This window comes from Trichosurus vulpecula, chromosome 5, assembly GCF_011100635.1.
Source record: "Trichosurus vulpecula isolate mTriVul1 chromosome 5, mTriVul1.pri, whole genome shotgun sequence".
Classification (NCBI taxonomy): Eukaryota; Metazoa; Chordata; class Mammalia; order Diprotodontia; family Phalangeridae; genus Trichosurus; species Trichosurus vulpecula.
The window spans coordinates 136,970,082-136,997,581 of record NC_050577.1 but is presented as its reverse complement, the minus strand read 5'-3'; the positions used below and the strand labels follow the sequence as shown (position 1 = coordinate 136,997,581).

Sequence of the window (27,500 nt, the reverse complement as noted above, 5' to 3'; positions counted from 1 at the left end):
CTGACCTTCAAGTATAAAAATCTTGTGTGATAGCTTAGGGGAAAATCAGAGGTGCCTATTTTCAAGTTTAACTAAAAAGGAATCATTTCTTTTCAGAAGTCCAACATTAGTGAAAAACATACCTACCAGTTTAGGCTATGGAGCAGCTCTTAATGCAAGTTTGCAGGTAATGTTTTTTTTTTTAAATGTACCTTTTTCTAAATGGTTACCTTGGAAGTATCATTTATTGTACTCAACTTTTTTTGCATCTGTAGCTTGAAGGATAACTAGTTATTTTTGGATTTGTATAAGAAATGTGTTAGTTCTCAGTAGTTGGGTTTATCATCCAAGTAAGTTGCATCACCTAGTACTGTAAGGAGCACTAGTTCTAATTCATGCTACTTTTGATGTGAAGAAGCAAGAAGGACACCCTGTGGCAAAATCTGGAATACTCGTTTTTCCTGCAAATGTTAGATTGATAGAAGCTTTTGCAAATGCATGTGAATCTGCATTAATATTTATCCAAGCCGTCATAAATGATTTCACATCATGGTGTTGGGGAACATGGTGCTTGTGGCAAAAACTTTAAAGTTTAATTATAATATATAATTTTTATGCAGAAGAGGCAAATGTCAGGACTTCTTTATTTTGAGTTAAGTTCTGGTCATTTTTTGAAAAGTAGAACAACTACTTCTGTTACCTTACAGCATTTCACCAAGTGAAAAGGCATGATATGTCACCCTGTTGAAGGGTAAAGTGTGATTAATCAAGTTTGCAATATGAAATATTGTTTATATTTCTTAACATACCAATACCACTAGTCCATGTGCCACATTAAATGTTTACAAAATATATACTCTGTAATTCAAGCCATTTAAAGAAAAGATGTATGTATGTATATATGTACGTATGTATGCATGCATGTATGTGCATGTATATGGTTTCAAAAATCAACTTCAAAAAGTTACATATTGTGTCTCTTTTACTTCCCTAGGCTGCCCTGGCAGAGAGTAGTTTACCTTTGCTTAGTAACCCCGGACTGATAAATAACGCATCCAGTGGTTTACTGCAGGCAGTCCACGAAGACCTCAATGGTTCGTTGGATCACATTGACAGTAATGGAAACAGCAGTCCGGGCTGCTCTCCCCAGCCTCACATGTAAGTTTGGTTAACAGAGTTCCTCTGGGGAAGAACCCAGACTAATTTCTTACTGTTCAGAGGAGTGTTAAGTAAGTAAAGTTCTAATTACACCATGCTTAGGATGATAAATGTGTTAAAATTAACTATTAGATTCTCTTATGCCTTATAATTATTGTATATACAGCCTTCCTGAATTCTACACCTCTGAATTTTGCTTTTGACCTCTGTACAAAGCCTTTATATCTTATCTTAAGATGTGTCTAGATCTTATAGGTCATTATGACAGCTTGGTTTTGTGTGGTGCAGTAACAGCACTGATGTTGGAATATGTTGCAATTTTTACTACGATTACAAGTCTCCAAACAATTTATGAACTGTAGTTGAGATAGTATCCATTTTTATAAACCGTAAAATGCAAAGTTTAACTGTTAGCCACAGTTTACATAGAAGCTAGTAAAGTGTAACTTTTTGCCTGTCTTATAAATCAATGTAATTACATATTCAACTTTAATTACTGGTGCGTCTGTATTGGCAAGGTTTATATGTTATATTTTATGCAAGACTACGATTCCTATTAATATTTAGCAGCTAACTATATCATTAATTACTCTAAAATCTTTCCCCTACCATCTTTTTAATGGAGCTGAGAGAGTGAAAATATTAAAAATTGATGTATTGTGGATTTCAGAAATGTGTATAAAGCTTTAAGAATGCCCAGACTTAGTCAGTTGTGTCAAATATATCAATTTCTTGTTTACTGAATAGCAAAAACACGGAACTTATTAATTTATATTTTTAAAATAGAATTTAAATGGTAAAGTGCTTATATGGAGTTAAGTTCCATTAAGAACAATTTGTATTTTATTTATAGCTTCTTAGAGTTAATCACCACACCCTTATTCTTTCACATTCACCCTCATTTCCTTCTTCCCCATCCCTCAATTTAAATATATGTGTAAAAAGTGAGGGGCCTGAAAGTGGTCTTTGGATGAGTCCACTTGCATTGGACCTTTAAAGGGACATTATTTTTGTTGACTTTCTTGCATTTCATTCTCCATGACCCATTATGTCTTTAAGATCATGTACCTAATTGCTTTATAGCCCTTTTACTCGATCACCTTTGCAAAAAATGGGCTGTGAACATTAATGTGTTTTATCAGGTTCCAAACCATTACTTTTTTAAAATGGAAAAATTTGTCTTTTGGAAGTGTCTTTAGATGTATTAAATAATACAAAAGAAGTAATAAAACTTGAAGTAGAAAGAACATGAATATATGCTCCTGAGAGTAGCAGTACTCTAAAACAAGTAAAGTGAGCAATCAGACAAAAGTTTTTATATCCTGTGCTTTATCCTATCAGCCATGCAGTGGGTAGCTTGAGGCCTTTTACTTTTAGCAGATCTCCTGAGTATGCTAATGCTCTCTCCCTGTATAAAATGCCAAGACAATAAAACTTTAAAGAGCAAACAAGAGTTAGATCCCGTGTTGTTTTTTTAAGTAATTCTATAGAAATGAGTGACATTCACAATAAAGGCTATTGACATGACTCTCTGAGTGGAGGTGTTTATGTAATAGGTAGCATTCCTAATACACTCTCTATAGAGCACTTATAGATTAATTTTTGAAATAACTGCATATAAAGATGACCAGTGCTAAGAAAATTAATCTGCATAGTTATAGTTTTAAAAACTAATGATTCAAATCATTTATTAAACTTGTTATTTTATTGCCTAAAATGCTAACTCTGCTAAATCGCATCATTTTTAGATTTCAGTATTTTTCCATTAAGAAACTACTGATTCACAATTTTTAATTGACCGTCAATTTGATTAGTTTTATTGTGACTATTACTGCAAAGAAATAAGTTCTTTTGAAATTAAATTCTTTAAACACAAGATTTTAATGCCTGCTGGTATCAGCTCTTAATTAATTTAGCGAATGGTCAATATACATCAGGACAGGTTTGGTGTAGAGGAGAGAGAGCTGCCTTTCAAGTCACAAAGACCTGGGTTCAAGGCTAGTTTTGACACATATTAAGTTATGTGACCCTGAGCAAGCCATAGAACCACTCAGTGTGCCAGTTCTATGAGAATAAAAGTTACAGAACTATTGCCGATCTGCATTGGTAGAGGGACTTTTGTCACTAAGCATTCTCCACCATGATACTCACAGGTTGAGACATCTTTTCCCTTTTCATTCCCTAGCCCCCATGTAGACTATGGTGTTGGAACATTTTCTACTCATTTAAATCAGGACATAGGAAATGTACTGTATTTCCTATCTTCCCCAACCTCTGTTTTTTCCTTTCCCACCTCCATCCTGGGGCAAATTCAATAAAATCTTCAACTAGCCAGCAGAAAGAAAAAATACTTTAAATGACAAATAGTAAGTTTTTCTAAGTGACTAACAAATTAATTTTCTACAGGGTGCCCCTGAAATGAATGAAATTTTCAACAACATTTTATTTAATTGGAATATTAACAGACCTTAGCCCCCTTGACTTCTTTGTACTCAATGAAAATGACAGATGCAACACACTTGATTGAACACATAAAGAGTAAATGTGCTAAAACTGATGGCAATGTGGAGTTATTACAACAAGTTCACGTGAGTCTTGCAAAGCGCATCAACTTTGGCATCACAAATGATGGAAATCATATTGAATATCTTATTTGTTAATATTCCAGTTAAATAAAATGTTGTTGAAAATTTCATTCATTTCTTGAAAATTTGCACTTTTGCCTATGTGTCCACACTTTAGGAACTATATAGCTATAACAAGTATAAAACTATACAACCTATACCTATGAAAACATCAATTGTCAACCCACAAAAAATCCCCAGACATTCTTTAGACTTCATCCTGCTACTAGTATAAAGATTTTGCATATTCTAAATAATATCATGAGGTATTAAGCAACTTTTATTACATTTAATATTTTCATCTTTACACATATTTAACCGATGTTTCTAGCTAAACTTCACCCTTCCTTTTTGCCTGTATACAGCTAAAAGAATTCTAGAACACCTGAAAATTCAACAAGTTTATGGAAAATTGGGGGAGACTTTCCCCTTAAGTACTTTTGCATCCATAAAAATGGGCTACATTTAAGTTTTAGTAAGGGTTGTGCAAGTGGAAAGAATGATTGCTTAAAGCAAAAAAAAACCAAGGACAGTTCAGATGCTCTCTACAATTCCACAAGATTCAGGACTTCATGACTTAAAATTGATTTATAATAGAAAAAAAAAACCCATAATTCTCCTTCAATGCTTAGCACCACTGTGACTTTGGGCAAGTCACTTATCCCCTTTGGGCCCTCATCTTCCTCATTGCAGGAAGTTGGGCTAGATCTGAGGGCTCTTCCAACTTCAGATCTATAATCCAATGAACCCAATACAACTTAATTGCTAGTCATTTATCGTCATACATGATCAACTATGTTTTATTTTGACCATCAATGAATTCAGATCAGTCCTCATCTTCAGGAAATCTACTGTTACCATGAAAAGCTTAACATAGTTGGGCTTTAAGAGAGATTGTAAACAGAAGAGAAAGAATATGGTTGCATTGCTATAAAATCAGAACAGAAGAGAAAAGGAGAGAGCCCACAATCATAAGAGCCCAGTAGCAGCAATACTATAGACACAGCAAGCTTCTATATGACTGATTCTTTTCTCGATTAATGTAGATATTAATCTGCATCCTCTAAGACTGTCTATTTCATCTCATAAATCCTCCATAAAAGGTCTACTCGAGATGCAAGAAACTTTGTCTAGATCTTTTGAGATTCCACGGGTACCAGTGGAGCACAAAGGCTACCCATCTGTTATTGCTCACCCTCCTACATAACAGACTAGATGTAGTATTAAAGATTTCAGAAAAATGTGACCAGAAAAAGATGTGGACTCTCTAACTTTGCTATCACACATGTACAGCCCTGTGTTAGTACTCAAATAACTCATTAATTTCAACTGAGTGGGAAGGTAGATCTAAATAAGTGGAAATTAACATTTATCAGGTGTTTTGGAAGAAATGTTTTGTTAGTTTGGGTTCCCACAGGGGCTTGTGTAAATTATTTTTAAAATATTTTTCTAAATAGAATTTCAATTGGGACTAGTTTGAGAAACAGGCAAGACTCATTACTATTAAATGTTAACAGTACTTACATTAAATCATTAACTGTATCCATTGTCATGCACTGACTATGATGAAGTGCTTTATAAACTGTTCTCATAAGTAATATTAACATGCCCCTTACAATCTTGTTTACACTTGCAGTAATTTTAGCAGCCTTTTATATAGTGATTAGTATAAAAGAAAAATTCTTCTTTCAAAGATTGAAGTTTTTTTAGTTAATATTACATTGCATAAAAGGATCACCCTTCCATACGTTACTAGAAACACGTTCTGAATTGTTGCAGTCAAGAAAATGCTATCATATCCTGCAACAATCTTCTAGTAATGAGTCAAATCATCACAAATTGTGAATTATGAATAAAAATAAATATAGGTCTACTACAGGTTCAAAATATTTAAGATGCCTGAGTCATCAGAAGAAAGTAAATATTTAAGTACATTTAGATTAGAGAAACAAAGGAAGAGCTTTTTTTAATTTTAGTCTCATCAATTCTCAAATGGTGATATTATATGTATGTAGGAGAGGAGAAACATCATTGCCATTGGTAGAAAAGTTAAGTTAAAAGAGTTTGGGACAGATGATAGGAAATGTTTTAGGAAACATGTTTGAGTATTCAGATGTGTGGAGTGGTGGAGGAACCATTATAAGAACACATGGCGGCAGAGTGGGGGAGGAAGGAGAGGGAGATCTTCCATGCTCTTCAACCTGGTGCTCAATGCTTTTCTAATTCTACTCTCTTACCCATTCTCTGGTCTTGCTATTAACTCATGCAAACCACCTACTCCAAACTGGTTCACTCCTCTCTCCTCAACCATGCCCTTCATGTTTCCACCTGGAAAATTTATCTTGGCTAGAAGGTTTTCCTTCCTTTTCACTTACCTGAATCTAGCCCTTCCTCCAGGTCCCCTTCCTTCAGGCCACCTTAAGTCTTGCATGTGGCCCTACTCTTTCCACTCATTGAATATATATTCACTTCTAGGCAATAGATGTGGTAGAAACATAAAGAAAACTATTGACATGATGCTAAGTTTTAACAAGGAACTAAAAGAACCAAAAGTTAAATAACTATAATGGAATAATATATTACTTGAATTATATTTAACCTGTTGAGAAGTGGCATGACTTTAGTGGGTTTATAGTGCTACATCTTTGTGTTAGGAAAAGGTTGTCTCCCTTCTGTGTCTGGTCTCTGAAACTAGATGTGTAAGGGCAGGCAAATTATCTAATGTCTCTGAATCAACATTATAAGACAACCTGAAGTATCTTAAAGAAAATCACAGGTCCTTGAGCTATTTAGCTCCTTAAATAAAAGTAGAAGTTAAATTATTTCTAAAAGTGCTTTTCAAACTTTTTAGACTTGCAGACATGGTGAAACAAAAATCCTCCCATAGATTATTCCTGCTTGGCTTTGGGGGATGGGTCAGGAGAAAAACCTCACAAGAATTAAATGGAGATCATTTTATGGTATTTGAAGAGCAACCAACAAGTGATAGCAAAATTTCAGTGGCCCTGTCTTTTGAAATAAAGGGTAGGAAAAACAACAGCAGAGTTCAGTTACTTACTTTGTAATCCCTCTCCCTCTTCAGTATATCTACTAATTATTCTATGTCATATGGATACTATCAGATAAGTCCATTATTCTTTCATTTTCCTTTTCTGTTTTTAAGCATTACATTATGGCCAGTACTTTCTGCCCATAAAGACAGAGGAGACACTCTCCTATGAGTGTGTAAACTTGAGTCAGAGTGGATTGTGACATCTAGTTTCTTCTAAATTTTTGATAATTCTGTGTCTTGAATAAGTACTTAAAGAGTGTTAGTTACCCATTTGGCTGAGTTTTCCAGCACTTTCACAAGTACAAATAAAAAGTTATTTAGGTTAATTCATTTTGACATGAAAAGATTTCTAGAATAGTACCTAAAAAGGAAAGCCAGATGCCATCTATATTTAGATGAGAAACATAGAAATTGCCATCTTCTCTCATACATTAAGACTGTACTGTGGAAAGAAAACTATTGAACTAATAAATAAAACTAAGAGCTGGCCTTATGAAAAAAACCAATAAAATACATAAACCTTTGGTTAATTTGATTTAAAAAAGAAAAAAAGCCAAATTACCAGTATCAAAAATGAGAAGGGTGAATTCACCACCAATGAAGAGGAAATTAAAGCACTAATTAGGAGTTATTTTGCCCAACTGTCGCCAATAAATCTGACAATCTAAGTGAAATGAATGAATATTTACAAAAATATAAATTGCCTACATTTACAGAAGAGGAAATAAAATACTTAGCCGCATTTTATTATGGTTTTTTTTTTATTTGGAGAAGGGAAGGCAGGGCAGTTGGGGTTAAGTGACTTGCCCAAGGTCACACAGCTAGTAAGTGTGTCAAGTGTCTGAGGCCAGATTTGAACTCAGGTCCTCCTGACTCCAGGGCTGGTGCTCTACTCACTGCACCACCTAGCTGCCCCTTTAACCCCATTTTAGAAAAAGAAATTGAAGGAGATATCAATGAAATCCCTAAGAAAAAATCTCCAGGGCCAGATGGATTTACAAGTGAATTCTACCAAACATTTAAATAACAATTCCAATACTATATAAGCTAAGTGAAAGAAATAACTGAAGGAGTCTTACCAAATTTCTTTTATGACACAACTACGGTGATGATACCTAAACCAGGAAGAGCCAAAACAGAGAAAGAAAATTACAGACCAATTTCCCTAATGAATATTGATGCAAAAATTTTAAATAAAATATTAGCAAAGAGAAATTCAGCAGTTTATCATGAGGATAATACACTATGACGAGGTGGGATTTATACCAGGAATGCTGGGCTGGTTCAATATTAGGAAAACCATCAGCACAATTGACTATATCAAAAGAAAAGTAACAGAAATCATATGATTATCTCAATAAATATAGAAAAAGCTTTTGACAAAATGCAGCACCCATTCCTATTAAAAACACTAGAGAGTGTAGGAATAACTGGAGTTTTCCTTAAAATGCTAAGCAGTATCTATCTAAAACCATCAGTAAGCATTATATGTAATGGGGATAAGCTAAAAGTTTTTCCAGTAAGATCAGGGATGAAACAAGGATGCCTATTTTCACCACTATTATTCAGTATTGTAGTGGAAATGTTAGCAATAAGAGAGAAAAAAAGAAATTGAAGGAATTAGAATAGGCAATGAGGAAATAAACCTATCAGTCACTCTTTGTAGATCATATGATGGCATACAGAATCCTAGAGATTCAACTAAAAAACTAGTTGAAATAATTAACATCTTTAGCAAAGTTGCAGGATACAAATAAACCCACATAAATCATCATCACTTCTATATATTACCAACAAAGCCCATAGGCAATAAATAGAGAAATTCCATTTAAAATAACTGTAGATCATATAAAATATTTGGGAGTCCACCTGCCAAGACAAACCTGGGAACTATACAAATAAAATTACAAAACACTTCACACAAATAAGGTCAGATATAAATAACTGAAAAAATATCAATTGTTCATGGATACTCCTAGCTAATATAATAAAAATGACAATTCTACCTAAATTAATTTAGTTGTTCAGTGCCATACCAAACTACCAAAAAAATTATTTTATAGAACTAGAAAAAATAATAATGAAATTTGTCTGGAAGAACAAAATGTCAAGAGTATCCAGGCAATTAATGGAGAAAAAAAATGCAAGGGTAGGCTAGCTATACCAAATCAAAACTGTATTATAAAATGTAGCAACCATCAAAACTATTTGGTACTGCTAAGAAATAGAGTGGTGGATCAGTGGAATAGGTTAGATACACAAGACACAGTAATCAACAACTACAGTAATGTACTATTTGGTAAACCCAAAGACTCCAGCTTCTGGGAGAAGAACTCACTATTTGACACAAACTGCTAGGAAAACTAGAAAACAGTATGGCAGAAACTAGGTATACACCAACATATCACACCATATACCTAGATAAGATCAAAATGGGTACATGATTTAGACATAAAGGGTGATATAAGCAAATTAGGAGCAAGGAAAAATTTACCTGCCAAATCTATGGAGAATGGAAGATGTATGACCAAACAAGAGATAGAGAACATTATGAAATGCAAAATGAGTAATTTTCAGCACATTAAATTAAAAAGGTTTTACGCAAACAAAGCCAATGAAACTATGATTAAAAGGAAAGCAGAAAGCTGGGAAACAATTTTTACAGCCAGTATTTCTCATAAAGATCTCATTTCTAAAATATATAGAGAATGGAGTCAAATTTAAAAGAATACAAGGCATTCCCCAATTGATAAATGGTCAAAGGACACAAACAGGCAGTTTTCAGTTGAAGAAATTAAAGTTATAGTCATATAGAAAAATAATCTAAATCACCATTGATTAAAGAAATACAAATTAATACAACTCTGAGGTACTACCTATCAGATGGGCTAAAATGATGGAAAAGGAAAATGATAAATGTTAGAAATGTGAGAAAATTGGAACACTAATGCATTGTTGGTGGAGTTAGGAACTGATCCACCCATTCTGAAGAGCAATTTGAAACTCTGCCCAAAACTATATATACCTTTTGATCCAGCAATAGCACTTCTAGGGCTGCATCCCAAAGAGATCATAAAAAAGGGAAAAGGACCCACATATATGAAAATATTTATAGCAGCTCTTTTTATGGTGGCAAAGAAGTGGAAATTGAGGGGATGTCCATCAATTGGGGAATGGCTGAACAAGTTGTGGTATATGAATGTAATGGAATACTATTGTTCTATAAGAAATGATGAGCACGCAGATTACAGAAAAAACTTGGGAAGATTTACATGAACTGATGCTGAGTGAAGTGAGCAGAACCAGGAGAACATTATACATGGTAACAACATATGATATACTTAGCTTTTCTTAGCAATATAATGATCTAAGACAATTCCAAAAGACTCATGATGGAGAGTGCTATCCACATCCAGAGAAAGAACTATGGAGTCTGAATGCAGATCAAAGTATACTATTTTCACTTTTATTCTGGTTTTTGCTTTTGTGTCTTTCTCATGTTTTTCCCTTTTGTTCTGTCCCTTCTTTCACAGCATGACTAATGTGGAAATATGTTTAATATGATTATACATGCATAACCTATATCAGATTGCTTGCCATCTTGGGGAGGGGTAAAGGAAAGGAGAAGATAAATTTGGAACTCAAAAACCTTATAAAAATGAATGGTGAAAACTAAAAAAAAACTTTATTGTGATTGATGTTACACTAAAAAATGAGCAATTGTCTGCAATTCTAAGTTGAACTCATAACAGAAGAATCAGTCCGTTTTCAGTCATTGCCTTCCGTTTGAACAAAGGGAGAAACTTAATGGTATTTTTCAGCCTTTTCTCTTCTATATTATCAGCTGTTCATACTTTACTAGATTGGACCATACTTTTTTAAATTAAGGAGTTACTTATGTGTCAGGGTATAATCATAGGTTATGTCTTAGCTTTGTATCATTCTACCTGCCAAGACAAACCCAGGAACTATACAAACACAATCTGTGACAGATAATGTCATCAGCTTTCTATAATTTAATCATTCATTATTACTTGGGCAAGATGCTTATTCTTTTCCTCTTATGAGAGGTTTGAAGTTTGAAAATTATCGATTTTCCTTATGGAGTCTGAGTATAAATATTGTGCTTATAAAAGAAGTTTACACTGTTTACAATTTAGGATACTTATCGGTAAAAGGCTTCATTTGGTCCACGGTCACAGTGCAAGGCAGGAAGAAGTTTCAGTTGGTTCACAGAGAAGGGAAGATTCTGTTGGGCAAGTGGGCTTCTGAATGACAACCATTTCTCACAGTTATTTAGTGTGTCAAAAAGTAGTCATTTTAGGTTGATACAAAATGCTCAAGAGAAGATTCAAATTAAGGTAGAACTTCCTAATAATTTGATGTGCACAAATTCCTTTCATTCAGGAACCCTCCAAATATTGTAAACACAGCCAGCGTTGTCTCCCCTAAGTCTTTTCTTTTTCAGGCTAAACAGTTGTAGTTCCTTGAAACAATCGTCATGCTACATTATTTTCAGTTCCCTCATCAAACAAAGTCACACTCTTGTAAATACACTCCAGTTTATTAAATACTCCTCCTAAAAAGTGATACCCAGAAATAAATTAAATATGCCCGACATTATCTGTCACAGAGTATATAGAGAGAACCTTACCTATTCTTTTACTGAGCTAAATTTGCATTAAGGTGTCCAAAAGTCATATCACATTGGAGACATATTGGCTTTATAGTAAACAACATATCCCAAGCCATGGCTTTCTTAAACATGAATTGCTTCTAAGTCATGTACCCCCTTCTGCCCCCATCCCAAATATGTAGAAAAATCAATGCAATGTTTATAGATCCAGAGTCAGAAGAGGCATTGAATCCAATTCCCTAATTTTACAGATATGGAAACTAAGGTGCAGAGAGGTCATGTGATATCCCTAAAATTGTGAAAGTAGCATACGTCATGGTGAGGATTTGATTGAGGATCATCAGCTGTTGGTATGGTAGATAGAGCACTGGGGCTGGAATCAAAAAGACCCTGCCTCAGTTTCCTCCTCTGTAAAATGGGGATAATAATAGAGGCTACCTCTTGGATTATTGTGGATAAAATGAAGTAATGTTTTCAAAGCACTTGGCACGGTGCCTGACACCTAACAGTCACTTGTTGTTCAGTTGTTTCATTCATGTCCAATTCTTTATGGCCCCATTTGGGATTTTCTTGGCAAAGATACTGGAGTTGTTTGCCATTTCTTTCTCCAACTCATTTTACAGATGAGGAAACTGAGGTATACCGGGTTAAGTGACTTGCTCAGGATCACATAACCATTAAGTGCCTGAAGCTGGATTTGAACACAGGTCTTTTCTTTCTGACTCTAGGCCCAGCTATCTTTCCACTATGCCACCTTGCTGCTCTCAAGGCACTTACTTGTTATCTCCTTCCATCCTTCCTTCCAAGTCCAGCCCTCTTTCTCCTACACTCCATTATTTTTCATGTTTTTCCTTCTACTTTAAAAGTAGAAGTAGATATTTGTATGTATATGTAGAATTCCCAATATTGATAGGTGGTATAATATATAAAGCCCTTTGAGATCTTAGATCTCTATGGAAGAAAGCATTTGAAATCACAGTTACTTTGTGTTCCCCAGGAAAGCAACTGAAAGAAACAACTTGAACAGGTAAAATGCTCCATCTACTTGTTTACAAACCAATCAAACTTTTATTGTTTTGCTGTGGACTGGAATCATGTGTTGTAAGATGAAGCTACAAACACTGAGGCACGTACCTTCCTAGCTCCTATTTCCATGTGTTAATCAGTTTCATATGAAACCTCCTACCATGCTAAGATCCCAAGGTCTTTTTCTTTTTCAACATCATATTATTTTCATGTCATGAAACTTCATCATTCTGCTACTTTTGTACCTAACTTGGATGTGTGTTCTTGTTCTCCCTCTCCCCCAACTCCCCAACTATTCCAGTCCGTGTATGTATCACTAACCATTCTAGTTCTTTTTTACCAAAAAAAACCCTCCCCCAAAGGTATAGTGCCTTCAGCTAAAAAATATTGTCTTCCTGTTGTGACAGTTGTAAAAATTTGTGGGATCCTGTAAATTTTGGAAAGATTTTTATAGAGCTATACAGATGATTCCTGACATATAGCCCCACAATTTCCAAGGACACACTACAAAACTCTTCCTAACTTAGCTGGCTTTGTTACATCTTCTGCAGTGGTAGTGGTGTGGTTTTTGAGCCTATCATGCTGCAAGTTAAGTGGCCACTAACAGGTCCAATCCCAGTACTGCTCAGCACAGAAACTTTGATCCATTCTATTTCTGACCTGGACCACCTGATAGATACCCCCATGTCCCAAGAGTTTCACCATATTGGTGGTAGGCTTAAAGCAGACACCCAATGGGCTTGTAGCTCAAAACTCCCAAACTCACATGATCCATCAGCTTCAGCCTCTCTGGGAACCAGGATTAAAGGAGTGTACTACCAGCATATTTATATTTAAGCATTCTAGATATATACTTTTAAAAAAATCTCAAGTTCTAAATGGTCCCTACATTACTAAAGCACTTTTTATTATTATTATAGATCCAAAAAAGTCACAATTATAGAAGCAGCAGATATTTTTATATGGTTATGAAAGATTAATTAATAATTTATAATCATTTACATTTATACAGTATTTCAAGGCTTATACAGACTTTTCCTCATAGTCATCCTGTGAAATAGAATGTTGAAGTATTGTGTCATCCCAATTTTACATATGAGGAAAGTTAGATTTGAGGGCCTAAATGCTTTGCCTGGGATCCACAGAACCAAAGTACCAGATCAAGGATTGAACCCCAAGTCTGTCCCAGCTTAACATTCAGAACTCTTTTTACCGTACTGCGCTACCTCTCAGTATCATCCTGGAGTTTCAAACACTGGCACTTATCCAATTACTGTAATTAAATTTTTTGTCAAATGCTTTCCTGAGAATTCACTATTATTGCCATTTCTGTCACATCCTTTATTTGACACGTGCTTACATAAATACACTGATGCAGAGAGGCAGTATGGAAAAGTAGAAAGAGAACTAGCTTTGGAGTCAGGAATACATGAGCTAAAGCCCAGCAGCTAAGACCTGCATACTAGCCATCTGCCCCTGATATGAGGTTCACCTAGTTGGTGCCTCAGGCAACTCTAGATTACAGACCACAAAACACTTTCAGATTGGGCTTAGGAAAGAAGAGTTCCCTACACTGAAGAAATAAGTTCAGACCAAAATACAACTAGAAGAAGGAGAAGCCATAATCAGTCCTTGTATCTTAATAATGTACATCTACATAATGCTTTATAGTTTACAGACCCTCATAAAAAAAATACCCTATTAAGGAGAGAGTGTAAGCATTGTTACCGCTGTAAAAATGAGAAAAGGAGTCTCAAAAGTTTAAATGATTTTGCCATAAATACAGGGCCAGAAGTATTAACCCTGTGACCCAAACCAGGGTCTGAGACTAAGAACCGTGTTCTTTTCACTGTGCCCAGGCAGCTAGGCAGTATGGTGGAGAGAGCTGGCCTTGGGATCCTGAAGACCTGAGTTTTAATTGCTTTGGACACTTACTAGCTATGGTACCCTGGGTAGGTCATGTAGGCTTTTTTTCCGTAAAATGGGGATAATAAAAGCACCTTCCTTCACAAGGTTGTTGGGAGGAGGACATGAGATAACTGCAAAGCACCTTGAAGTGTTTTATAAATGCTAGAGATCATTATTATGGCCATACCACAGAAATACAGTTTTTAAGTACTTTAATATTTGAGTATACTGCTTCCTACCATGATGTCCTAATAAGAATATCTCCCTCTTTAGGAGCTCATAAGTAAGATTCATGTGAACCAATAGAACAGAGCCTGAGAAATACCTTGTTCTCTTAGAAATAAATATGACAAAATCTAAGATAGCCAAAGACATTGGTCATAAAAATTACTCCATTTTTCAAATTACTGCAACATCTATCTTTTCTTATTTACAGAGAGCCTCAAAATATGCTTCTCCTGAATTATTTGGACCACCTAGTTTAGATTTTTTAAAAAGAGTAAAAGAGAATTTTGGTACCTACAGAAAATTGGATTCTCTCCAAAACTTCTTCAGTTTGATATCATGCTATCTTCAGATTTGTTTAAAATAACTAAATGGCACCTTGCTGTTTGCCCCATTACCTTCTTTAATAAACTCAATAAGGAAGGCAAAGGGGGAAGCATAAAATATTAATTTTTTTAAATTTCCTTAAGAAAACATCCTATTTTAATAGAGAGTTGCGAAACATACATACTTCAGCTAATTGTTGTTCCACGTTAAAATCATCATATGGTGTTCCATTTAGCACCTCCCTGAATTCTAAATCTAATCTAATATTGCCTAATTGATAATACTGAGACCCATGCTTTACAAAGGACAAGATGGAATTCAGAAACCCGTGGTGCTTTATCAGTTTTCTTATTTGCACCAATGGGCAGCACATTCATTAGATTCATGCCTACAAGGAAGTCGCTACATATGAGAGTTTCAGTGAATCACATTCAGCTATAGTCTCATGGTGATTATCACTTTGCAAATTAAAATTCTGCAGTAAAACTAGAAGACTTATCAAATAAACTTCTGGTGTGTTTTGTTTCCTACTTAAAGAATCTGACTATCTCAATTCAGTTTCCATTGATTCTCTAACTTTAGAAAATGTTACTTAAATCTGAATGAATTTCAATCTTATTCTGAATATAGATGAACTCCTTCTATGGTAGTATTCATATAATGACAATCCATAAAACTGTGTCTTAATCATATGCCTACATACTGATCCACTGCAATGGAGCTGTTCCATTGATTTCACATGGAAGCCTAATTTTGGACAGGTCAAGTGAGGTATAGATTTAAAAACATATCACTAAATTAGTATCATACTGCTGGGAGTAGACATTTTATTTTCAAGTTAAATAGCAATATTCTGAATATTGTTATTCTATAATGAAATAGTAAATGGCAGTGGTATTTAAAGTGGAATAAGCTCTATTCAATATAAAGTTATACTAGGTAAATAAGAACTAAGGATGTAATTTTCCTTATTTGGTTTAGAAGGACACAGATGATGGTGTGGCAGCTTGATATAATAATATCCAGTCATATTATTTCTGAGGAGTTTAGACTTGGAAAGGGATATATGAAATAAATGTTCAATTAAAATAGATATTCGATCTAATCCCTAGACTGTCATAAACTGTAAAATGCAAGCACTTTTTTTATATTTACTCATAGTTGGAACAGTGGGTTCTCTCCTTATCTAAAGCTCCAATTTGGGGTTTGTCCTTTTATATCTCTAAAGAGCTTCCTGTCATACCCTGTAGAGGAAGAATAGGAAAATATCTTCCATTGGACTTTTGGAAACCATTGGGAAAAAAGTTATTTGTGTACCTATTCCAATCCAAAGCAAAACTAATACTCCCTAAATCATAGAATTCCTCATATTTACTAGTATAAATAAATCGGTAAAAGAACAACTTTTAAAGTCTAGAAGTAAAAGGAAATTTAGTCTTCATTGGTTATATAGATCTATTCTAGAATTTCTTAGTTAATAAATTAACTATTCATTTTTATTTTCAGGATTCACGTATATTATATTATATCAAGATCACAGATTTAATACGTGACTTCAGAAGTCAACTGGCCCAACCTTCTTCACTATATAAAGGAGGAAATGAGGCCAAAAGAGAGAACTTGCCTGAGGCCATATTGGTAGTTAGTAGGTATCGGGGAGGGTGAGGAGGGTTTATTAAACCCAGATCCTCCTCTGACTCCAATGTCAGTGTTCTTCCCACTATAGCACACTGCCATTTTTAAAATAAGAGAATTTTTAAATTTTTGAAATTGGTCTAAAATAATCAGAAAATAGTGCCTATTTAGGTGAAAGAAATTATGACAGAATTAAGCTGTAGATTTTTATTATTAAAATAGGACAAATTATTTTAAAAGGATATTTAAACAGTGTGACTTGCTTCTTATATATAAATGTAGCAAAACATTTCTTTATAAAATCATTTTAATATTTTACATTTTAAAAGCTTTAAATTTCACTCATTTTTATTGTTATGTTCAAAATTTCCTTTAAAAAAGCAGGAACAAAAAAATACCTCTTTTTTAGAGAACTCGTAGCTGTTAAATATTTTATTTATTCTAGCATCATACTTACATAACAATGTAGGTAAATAAAAAATATTCTGAGGTCTAGAACAGTCTAGAACTAGATAGAGCTATAACCTATATAAAAAATAGAATGTATGTGTATATAAATATATCTATGTAAAATAGAAATTAAGATGACAGTATCAGCATCTCCACTTGACTGAATCATATAAGTATTGGAAATAGTAATTTTCCTGTTAAACTTTGCTTTTTGGGATAAAATGCACTTCTTTTCCATTTGTTCATTTCTACTTCAACATCATGTGATACCCACTCTATAGAATCTTTCCAAAAATATCACCCTTTAAAAGTGTGATATTCAGGAAACTGAAGAGTCTATCTTTATAATTCATTAATTATATAATATGCTAATGCTTCAGAGATAATTTGTATTTTTCAAAATAACTGGAACAGTCAGCCTTAAGATTTCACCACTGATATATTGAAACTGGTCTTACTACACATTCCTTCTAGACAAGACAACAAATAATTTAAGTAACAGTAATATTGATATGGCCTTTTACATATTTCTGTAACAGCAGTTTTCATCAATCAGTAAACAAAATTGAGTGCAAAGTACTGATTCAGGCGCTTTGCAGAACTACAATAGAAAATAAGAATTTTTCAAGGAATTTACATACTTTCGACCATGAAGAAAGAGATTTAGAGAAGTTTATTATCTATACTTATATTTTATATATTAAAAATCATTACGACTTAACACTAAAGAAATATATAAATTAATTTATTATTATTGTATTGTAGATTAAGAATTTGAGCAGTGGAAAGGTGACTAGACTTAACTAACTTAAATATTGAACACTGCTAGGCACTGGAAGAAATACAAAGGTTAGAGAAGAGAAAGTGCTTGAACTAATGGAGTTTGCTGGCTCTTAAAGGAATGTGCACTTAGCACCTGCCACATATTTGGTGCTTAATAACTGAATATTGACTAACAGACTCACAATATCATACAAGTGTAGTTAGAGAGTCAAGAGAAGAGCTTAGCTTTCGAGTAAATTCCATCATTTACTGGCTAAGTGTCTTTCCATAAGTTGCCCAACCTTTCTCCTCCCTAGCTACAAAATAAAAATAAAAAAGTACATACTTGCCAAATGTTTCAGATTTGTGGTGATAAAATGAAATAAAAAATGTAAAAGTATTGTGTATAAACTATGAAGCTGTATTTTAAAAATTAAATATTAATTAAACAATATTGGGGGAAACCCCAAAAATTTGGCTTTGAGTCAGATGATGTCCATTCTAATTCTGAGAAGTCATGGCTACATAAATTACAAACGTTTTCTATCAGTACCTCATACGGCATAAACCATATAAATGAAACAATGCTAGAAGTAACGAGGAAAATAAGAAACTTAAAAATGAGTGAGAATAATTATGTTTGAATAAAAAAGATGTGTTTTGTACAAATGCAGTATGATTTCTTTGGAGTGAAAAATATCAAAATATTATTGAATGGTTACATGCATATATATTTTTACTGATTTTACTGATACTTATGCAATATCAATGATGTATTATTCCACTTGAAACTAATTTCCATATTAAAACAACTTTAGAACTATGATGTCTTCACTTTCCTTAAAGATTTTTCTGAGGTTTTTTTTAGTTCCCTTTAGAGGAATATCACTTTATAGAAACAGTGACAGGACTAATTCATCAAATACGCAGAGACAGTACTTCTTAAAGTCCTAAAATAATAAGGGGAAATCCTTAGCAGTGTGGTATAGTGAATAGAGAGCCGACCTCAAAGTAGGGAAGATCAAGTCTTGTCTCTGACACATCCTGGCTGAGGACTAGTCGCCTAACATCTCAGTGTTCTGGGTTATTCTCTAAGAAGACAAATTTTAGAGAACATGGCAACCTGCATTGGTAAAGGGAGTTCCTTCACTTGGGAACCCTATAAACACATTAAATCACAAGGTCTGGTTCCTTATCCCTCTCCCATCTGGATAAACAGTTAAAAAGGAACCTTTTTGTTTAATTAAGTAGAAAGCAGGAACACATTTACAATTACTTGTGTAATAGATCTGTGCTAAGTAGAATGTAGTGACATTAGCAATTCTCCTTGAATTGCTAGAGGAATCTGAACAATGTTGAAGGGTCTGAAAACCTTCTTTTTACAGTCATTTCTATTGGTATCTTCATTATTTCACTAACTCTATGCACTTTACTTTAACAAAGACCCCTTCCTTAGTCATAGTATACAGTTTTTTAAGTAATTGTACTTGAGGCTATCTAGATATCTGGGAATGTAAAAATGGCTGTGATTCCATATTCTGACTTTGTATCAGTTAAAAACATATTAAAATCCTCCATATATTATACCTTAAGTCATAAGATACTCTCATCCTAAAGAAAATGGTAACATTGGTAAGACTTTTTACTTAATCTTGAGAAAGGAGAAAATGAAGATTTGCATTCCTTCAGGGAATCTACTGTGTGACCACAATCTAAAAAGATAAACTTGCACATTATAATTTTCCTCTTTTGCTTTAGGGTGTGAACAAACATTAGCATTTCCTTCAGCCTTTCCTTGGTGCCTAGGGTCCTTAAAAATTTCACAACAAAGAGGCAATTCATTTCTTTAGGTGAGGAATCCATTCTATTAATGTAGCTAGCTCATTGTCTGTTTGGGGTATATGTACCCCATTGCCGTACCTAGACTGTCAAATAGACTATAGAAATGAATTGTCTATTTTCCATGCTTCTTCCTCTGACTCTTAAAGCTATGTGTAAGCTATGGGCAAGTTATAGGATCATGAATTTAAAGCAGAAGGAACCTTAGAGGTCATTTCCTATCATCTCATGCTGTGTTCTCTAGTTTGAAATAATGTTTCTAATTCATCAGGTGGTGAATTAACTTTTAAAAAACACTAAAACTTTTTTCTCAAATATCACCCAAAAGATTATAGCTGGTTTTGCCAGTTTAAAAATAGAAACAAAAATATTTATCATAGTAGACATATTTAGTTTTTCTCTTCAGTACTATACCCTCATAATACTGCTTTATGGAAGGAAGGAAGAAAAACTCAGGTCTCCAAATTTAGATAATCCTATAATGCTCTTTGCCAAAATATAGAGATAGATCAAGCCAGCAAATCTATATTCTATCTTATAATTAAGTCATTGATAAATATATATGTATATATACATACATACATACATATATTTCACAAAGATACCCCTCTCTGATTAGTTCCTCCTTGAGTTTTACGGAAAAATAATTTATTTCTGCAAAAGAATTCATATCACATTCCTTCTTGCAGTAGGTACCAGGGACCTTAGAGCCCAGTGAACTCCCTAAGTCAGATAATCTGGTCAACTTTCAAGCCTCTTCATATGTACTACTGCTCACTTTGGATTGCTAGACTTTGTTTCATTCTTCATTTGATAGGTATTAGAAGAGCACTAAAAATCACCCTGGGGCACAGGGATAGGAGGGGATGCAAATAAGAATAAGAAATAATCCCTACCCTCAAGGAAGTGATAGTCTACTGAAGGAGATGACATGCATACACATATAATTAGAAATAAAAGATAGATTCATTCCAAGTATAATAAGAAAGGTATAAACAAAGTGCTAAAGGGATTCAGAGAAGGCAGAAATTACCTCTATTTGGAATATCTTGAAGGATGGTTAGGAATTGAACAGGCTTTCTAAGCAGAAAGGATATGAGAAAAGACATGAAAATGTGGTCATACTGGTTCTTTTGAAGGACTTGAACACAGGTCCTCCTGGTTCCATATCTAGCATTAATTCCTCTGTAGTACCCTACCAAGAAAAAGAAACTTGAAAAACTCTTTCAGTAACATAAGCATCTTATCACCATGGTAGCCAGGAATTTTTTTTCATAGATTCAACTTCAATCTTTCCAAATCTGTCCTGACATATAACTAGGTCAATCAATAAGCACCTATTGTTTTCCCAGCAGACTATCTTTATTTCTTTTATAGTAGGTGCTTAATAAATGTCAACTTGATTGATTGACTGCATTAGGTACAAGGTAATGCTAATGCAAAGAATAAAATAATTCATATTCTCAAGGAGATTACAATCTAATGAGTTTACCCAAATACCTTTTCCTCCCCCACCAGACCTCCCACAGATATAAGGTCTTAACTTGCTATGAATCCCAACTCCATTAGAATCCTGGTATTAGTGAACAAGTATAAATTCATGTTAGAAATGATCTAGACCATCATGAGAAAGATATAAATACATCATTTTAAACAAAGGGAACATACTTTAAAAGGAAGGGTAATTCGATCTATAACATACCCAGAAAGACACATTTTAACAAGATCAAGCTATATAGAGCTACTGCCTCTGAAGCTTTCATTCCGACTTGTAATTACTCTCTTCAAAGTTCTGTCCAACCAAAATTTTCATAAGCCCAAAGCAGTTTATGAGCCACTGTGCAGTCTGTGGATTACTCAACAACTGTTTGCTAATGGATATGATGATGAGATAATGATGATGACAATGATGAATGACTGATGGAAATAAATTTGTAGGCCAGAGATGCTTAGCATTCTCAAGAGGGATTTTCTCACACTGAAACATACTTCTCTTTTTGAATGGAAAAGTTCTTATTTATTGACATCAAGAGGACACTATAAGGGCCAGCCTGGGTCTCTGACACAGAATCTGGGCATTCACAGATATTAGAACAGTGTCATATTGTCCTTTTTATTTCATGACTTAAGTATTTTAGCATTTAATTTGATTGCATGGCTATAGAATTAGTAATGCCAAATTATATCTCATCACTTGCTTTGAATGCAGCACTTATAATATAGTCATAATAAGGACCAATGATAAACTAAATCCAAAGAACAATTTGAATTTTTCATTCTTTTAATGAAAGAAATGAAAAATATAAAATATGATAGGCTAAGTTAGCCTTTGAAATAGAAGACCTACCATTTCTAATGCAAAGGATAAATAGGCAAGATTGGAAAGGCATTGGAAAAAGCCAATCTATGGGGGGAAATGGGTGCTATATTTTTAATGAATTTTCACTGAGCTCTAGGTTTCATCTTTTATTCTTATTAGGATTTTTTTCTTAGCAAAATATGCAACTAGTTAAGTGCCTGTGCACTAACAGGCTACACCTCTAGAATTTAATCAATTGAGCAGTGATGAGATGATCCAGTGCCTTTCACAAATGCTTTAAATGGATTTATCTTGAAATAAAGAAGTATTTTGTTGTTTCATGGTATAGATTCTTGAATTACCAAAAATCTTGGGACCTGCAGCATTTTGTTGTCTGTCATCATTCTATTCAGGAATTCGGCATACTACATGACTAAGTAAAATTTGCAACACACATTACGATCTTCAAGTGAGAAATCTCAGGTAAATGGACCTAAGTAATTATAAAGATTCTAAATGAATTGGATACAATTATTTAATCTGTTCCCACTGCCACTACCCTAGTGCTACTCATTGCCACCTACATAGACTGCTGCAATGTCCTCCTAAGAGAAGTCTTCCCACCTCCACTCTCTCAACCCTCCCATCCCATTTTTCAGTTTTCCTAGACTAATCTTCCTTATGAATTGAATCCAATGCTTAAAATCCTATAGTGGCTCCCTATTACTTACCAAGTAAAGTAAAAACTATTTTGCCCGGTATTCAAAGGCCACCACCATCTGGAGCCACATACTTTTTCTCATTTTATCTCCTCTACACAATGTTCCAAACAAACAAAATCACGGTTCCGTGAAAATGTCCTTCATCTACTCTTCATACTCTGTGCCTCAGCTCACACCACTCCCTTATGCCTAGACTACCCTTCTCATCTTTCTTAAATTCCTACTCAGCCTCAAAGCCTAACTCATATATCCCTCTTCCAAGAAGTTTGCCTGAATCCCCTCAGTTCAAAATGGCCTCTTCCCTCTTGGTAGAAATCTATATATGGATAGTCTATAACACTTGATGCACTTGTCATACATTATAATTAAATGTGTAAAATGCTCTTAAAGTAGAACTTTAAGTAAATGAGTTACTTAACCTAACTTAGGGTAAAATAACTAGATTATAAGCTATTTGAAAATAAACCTTGTGTGATCAAGTGAGGGAAGAGCACTAAATACATAATTAGAGGATACAGTTTCAAGTACTGCCTCTGCTACTTACTACCTTAGGCAAGTCACTTTACTTCTCAAGTCTACTATTTCTTCATCTATAAAGGGGGTTGGGATAGATGGTCTCTAAAGCCCCTTCAAGCTCTAAATCTAACATATGATGATCCCCTTCAATGAATTATAAGTGCCACAAGGCAGGTAGTATGTTTTCTCTAGATACTTTATCTCAGAAAGTACTGTGCTCTGCAAACAGTTAATAAATACTTAATAAATGTTTAGCGACTTGAATATAGTCTATGAATCTTCCATACCATTATTGCTTCCCCAGTACATCAAGATTTTTCTTGCCATGTATTTCTGTTTCATTGACAAGGCTTATACAGAAATAAAATACTTTCAAACTTGCTGCCTAATACTTGACTATATGCAAATAAATATACATTTACATAAGCTGCTGACTTTACATTCTGTTTATAAGACCTACAGGAGCATAGTACTTTGCCTTCTAACCAGGGGGTTTTATGTATGTCAATGGACCCCTCTGGCAATCTGATGGAGCCTATGACCCCATCTATTCTGCTTTTTTAATACATAAAATACTTAAAATTACCCCCCCCCAATCAATTATATTGAAATGCTTATCAAAAAAAATTTTAAGTTCAAGTAACCCAGGTTAAGAAACCTCATTTTGTACTGATTCAGTCTGAAAAGAACTGAATCTCAGTAGTCACTGATTTCCTGGAGAAATTACTATTAGCAATAAACTCTTGATAGAGTTGATAAAGTAAACTCTTGATGACTCATTCATTTTATATTTATTAAATGCCTTCAATTCAGATCAACAAAGATGTACCTAGTATGTACATAATGTCATATGCTTGATATAAAAATAAAAGTGAAACAGCCCCTGTCCTCAAGGAGCTTATATTCTACCAAAAACCCATAATGTCTACAGTGTGCAATTCTCTGAGGCAGGCACTAGGAAAGATGATAATAACGTAATAATAATAAACAAGTTATAGGCCCTACCATCTAGGATCTTACAATCTAAAATAAGAGCATGGTCTTTGGCCAGTAATACCAGATGTTTCAAGGAACCATAGATTTAGAGCTGAAAGAGATCTCAGAAGAAACATAATCCTGTTTTATACATGTGCAAAATGATTTATATAAACATGTACATTATCAGGACAGATCTATAAATTAGAAACTATAGATATTACTATTCCTATTTCTACAGATAAGGCACCAGAGAGATGAAAATTTTTTGCCTGTGGTCACATAGTCTAGTGTCAAAGTCATGATTTAAAACCAGTTCTCTCCTACACTCTTCATAGAGCTAAATTAGAAGGGTACAAGCAAAAAAATAGAACATGGTTTCTTACTTATAAGAGACCGACATCCAGTTGAGGAGAAAAGAAGTAGGCTGGTGTAAAGCAAAGAAGAAAAGCTTTTGAATCTAAGGACATGGGTCAAATCTCACTTCTGACCCTTACTATATTATGACAGGGAGCAAGTCACTTAATTTTTCTGGGTCTCAGAAATGTGGGAGCCAGTCTCAATGTACTCTAAGGTACCTATCTTTCCAGCTCTAAATCTTTGATGCTATAATCCTATGACATGCAAATGTGATGATGCTTAAGTGACTGTAATAAATCAGTACTTCGGTAATAAACACTTAAGTAATTACTTAAGTGACAACCCAAGCCAAGAAGTAGCTGAGAGAGAATGTGACATATAAAGAATCCATACTAGGAGCCAGAAGCCAAGGCTATAGATATATAATTTTTAACCAATAACCACTTAAACCTATTTTCTTATTTGTAGAATAAGAGGATTTGATTAGGCAGTCGTTAAGGTCCCTTCTAGCTCTAAAATTCAGTTGTTCTATAAGTCAAAATAGTGGAGATAAAATAGTATGCTAAGTTTTAAAGAGGAAATAATTGTGAGCTGGATCAATAGAGAAAGATCTGTGGAGGAACTAAATGCATTTTATTTGATGCATCAAAGAGAGAAGGAAAAACACTGTTCTATACAGGAGAAAGCTGGATAAGTTGCAAACTTTGTGTTGGAGAGTAAAGGGAAGTAAAATTGGATAATGAGGTTGGAACAAAATGGTGGTTAGCTTTGAATAATTAAGAAATTTAGACCATAGTTCTTTAAGCCATAAGGAGCCATTAGAAGATCTGAAGCAAAAAAAAAAATGTCCTGTTGCTTTAGTCCCTATGGGAATGAGGGTGGAAGACCATAGGAAATGTATACATGCTGTTGATTAGTAAATAATAATTTCACAGTCCACAAGCCTGTTCTGATGGCAGTGGGGCACAAGGTGGAGGAGTTACTATTCTGTGTCCAAATTCAATTGTTGGCCTGAATTTAATTGATCTCAACACTAGAATCTGGGAATCAACAGACCAAGTTTATGAGGCAATAATCAAAGATGGAAATTCACCAAGATCAAATCACCAAATCCAACAATTAGCTGGAAAAGCATTATATGAATTTTGAATCACCTGTGATTCAAAAGTCAAGCTGGTTCAAAAGCCAAGGAGATGCCTCAAGGAGAGTGGAAAGAAAACAAGGGGAAAGTGCTTTGAAATATGATTATTTCCCACATATACACACGAAAGACCAGCTTGAATCAGCATCGTTTTATGTGTTAATCATCCCCTACACCTGCAATGAACAAGTAACCAAATGATATTAGTGTTCGTATACAAAATAAATCTCCCTGACAAATGAGGTAGTTTGAAAATTTGGTAGAAATAATACAACTTTCTTTTGGTGGGTTCCTTAAGCTAACATATTCACTATACATGTTGCTTTTATCTACACTAGAAGTGTTAGATTCAAAATAGATAGGACCCCTAAGATCGTCTTCTGTGGGAAATGAGCTGAGAATAAATCTATTCAACCAAATGTCAAAATGGCTTCACAAATAAAGGAGTCATAATATTAAGCCACTGAAATTTGACAAGCTATATGTATATTCTCAAGTCATTGTCAAAAATTAATTACACATAGGTGATATTGTACCAATCTTAGAATCTAGTTTCTTTACTTCTACTTACATGTAATTTATTACTATAATTTAGCAATCTTTAAAATGTTTAGATTCATGGACTGGACTTGGAAATGCTAAAATTTGTACTTTAACTTATTTCACAATTATCTCAAAATATATTTGTAATGTCATCAACAGGAACTTTCATAAGTAGTCATTTTAAAAGATGTCATTTATTTCTATATGAAGTACATTTCAAGGATATTCATGTAATAAATATTTTTAAATCTTAGTTTTTACATGATGCTGTAACAACAGGATGATTTAGTCATTTCAATAAAATAATTATTTAATTCAGTGAAAAATTAGTCTAAGTGGTTGTATAATTGAATTGATATCTAATAGCCCCTTATAGAGTCCTTGTGGATATATTTTAAACCTGAATCCTATTCTGAAGTAATTCTCATGTATACATATATGTCTTTTTAATCAAATGATAGGTTGAAAATGTTATGGAATAACATATCAAATCGATGGTGTTAAAGATCTATGAACAGTTAGTTCTACTTATCTAGTTCATATGTTACTTTCTATTAGTCACTTAAGTATGTTCGAATTAATTCTTTCAGTTTACTAGGAAGTGGTGTTAAGCTATACTGATAGAGAAGGCCAGGTACTTGAAATAGTCATGGGTTTCTTTCTGTATGGTTAGAAGACAGTATTTTAAGACTATAGCATAACTTTTTGGTGACAAAAAATTTAAGAAAAAAATCCTTAAGTTTGATTAAGTATCAATGACAAATTCTTCTCTTGCCTTTTTATTTATATCTTCCATGGTATAATTTCATGATTTACCCCTATAGAGTGCATTAATGTCATTGTAATGGGCACTTCCCAAAGTGTCTAACTTATCCCTTGAGAGTAATCTATATAGTGAATTGAGAGATTAGAGCTGACTTTATAGTAGCTTGACACAATAGAGACATTTGGGGGATTTCAGTGTTCTTTGCCCATGCATGCAAAATGTTACAACTCAGAGCAAGAAAATGTCACCCTAGAATTGTCTTTTATGTTTTTGATGTATGCTGGCTCATAAAGTATCTTTCATACACATGGGTACTCTTCTAATAAAAGTTGTAATGCACTGGAACTTTACTATATCACCATTTGTTGTAAAGTAGAATGCTATATAAGGCAGGTCTGTGATTGGACCCTATGCCCCAAAAGGAAGCTGTTACAAAATATACCCTAAAGACAACCTTATTCTAAGTCTCCAAAAGAATCAAGAGGAATTGATAAAATTTGGCCAAAAACCCAGTTGATATCCATACGAAAAGGGCATGACCTATATAAGATTGCGTA

General features: G+C 34.0%; 1 protein-coding gene across 1 annotated transcript in view; it reads left to right on the top strand.

Annotated features, from left to right (window-relative positions):
- Nucleotides 1–27,500, top strand: part of FOXP2 (forkhead box P2) — a 698,983-nt gene that overhangs the window by 664,967 nt on the left and 6,516 nt on the right. Inside the window, exons 18-19 of the mRNA XM_036759264.1 lie at nt 97–166; nt 974–1,137. Of these exons, the coding sequence (XP_036615159.1) occupies nt 97–166; nt 974–1,137 (234 nt within the window). The remainder of the gene's footprint in view (nt 1–96; nt 167–973; nt 1,138–27,500) is intronic.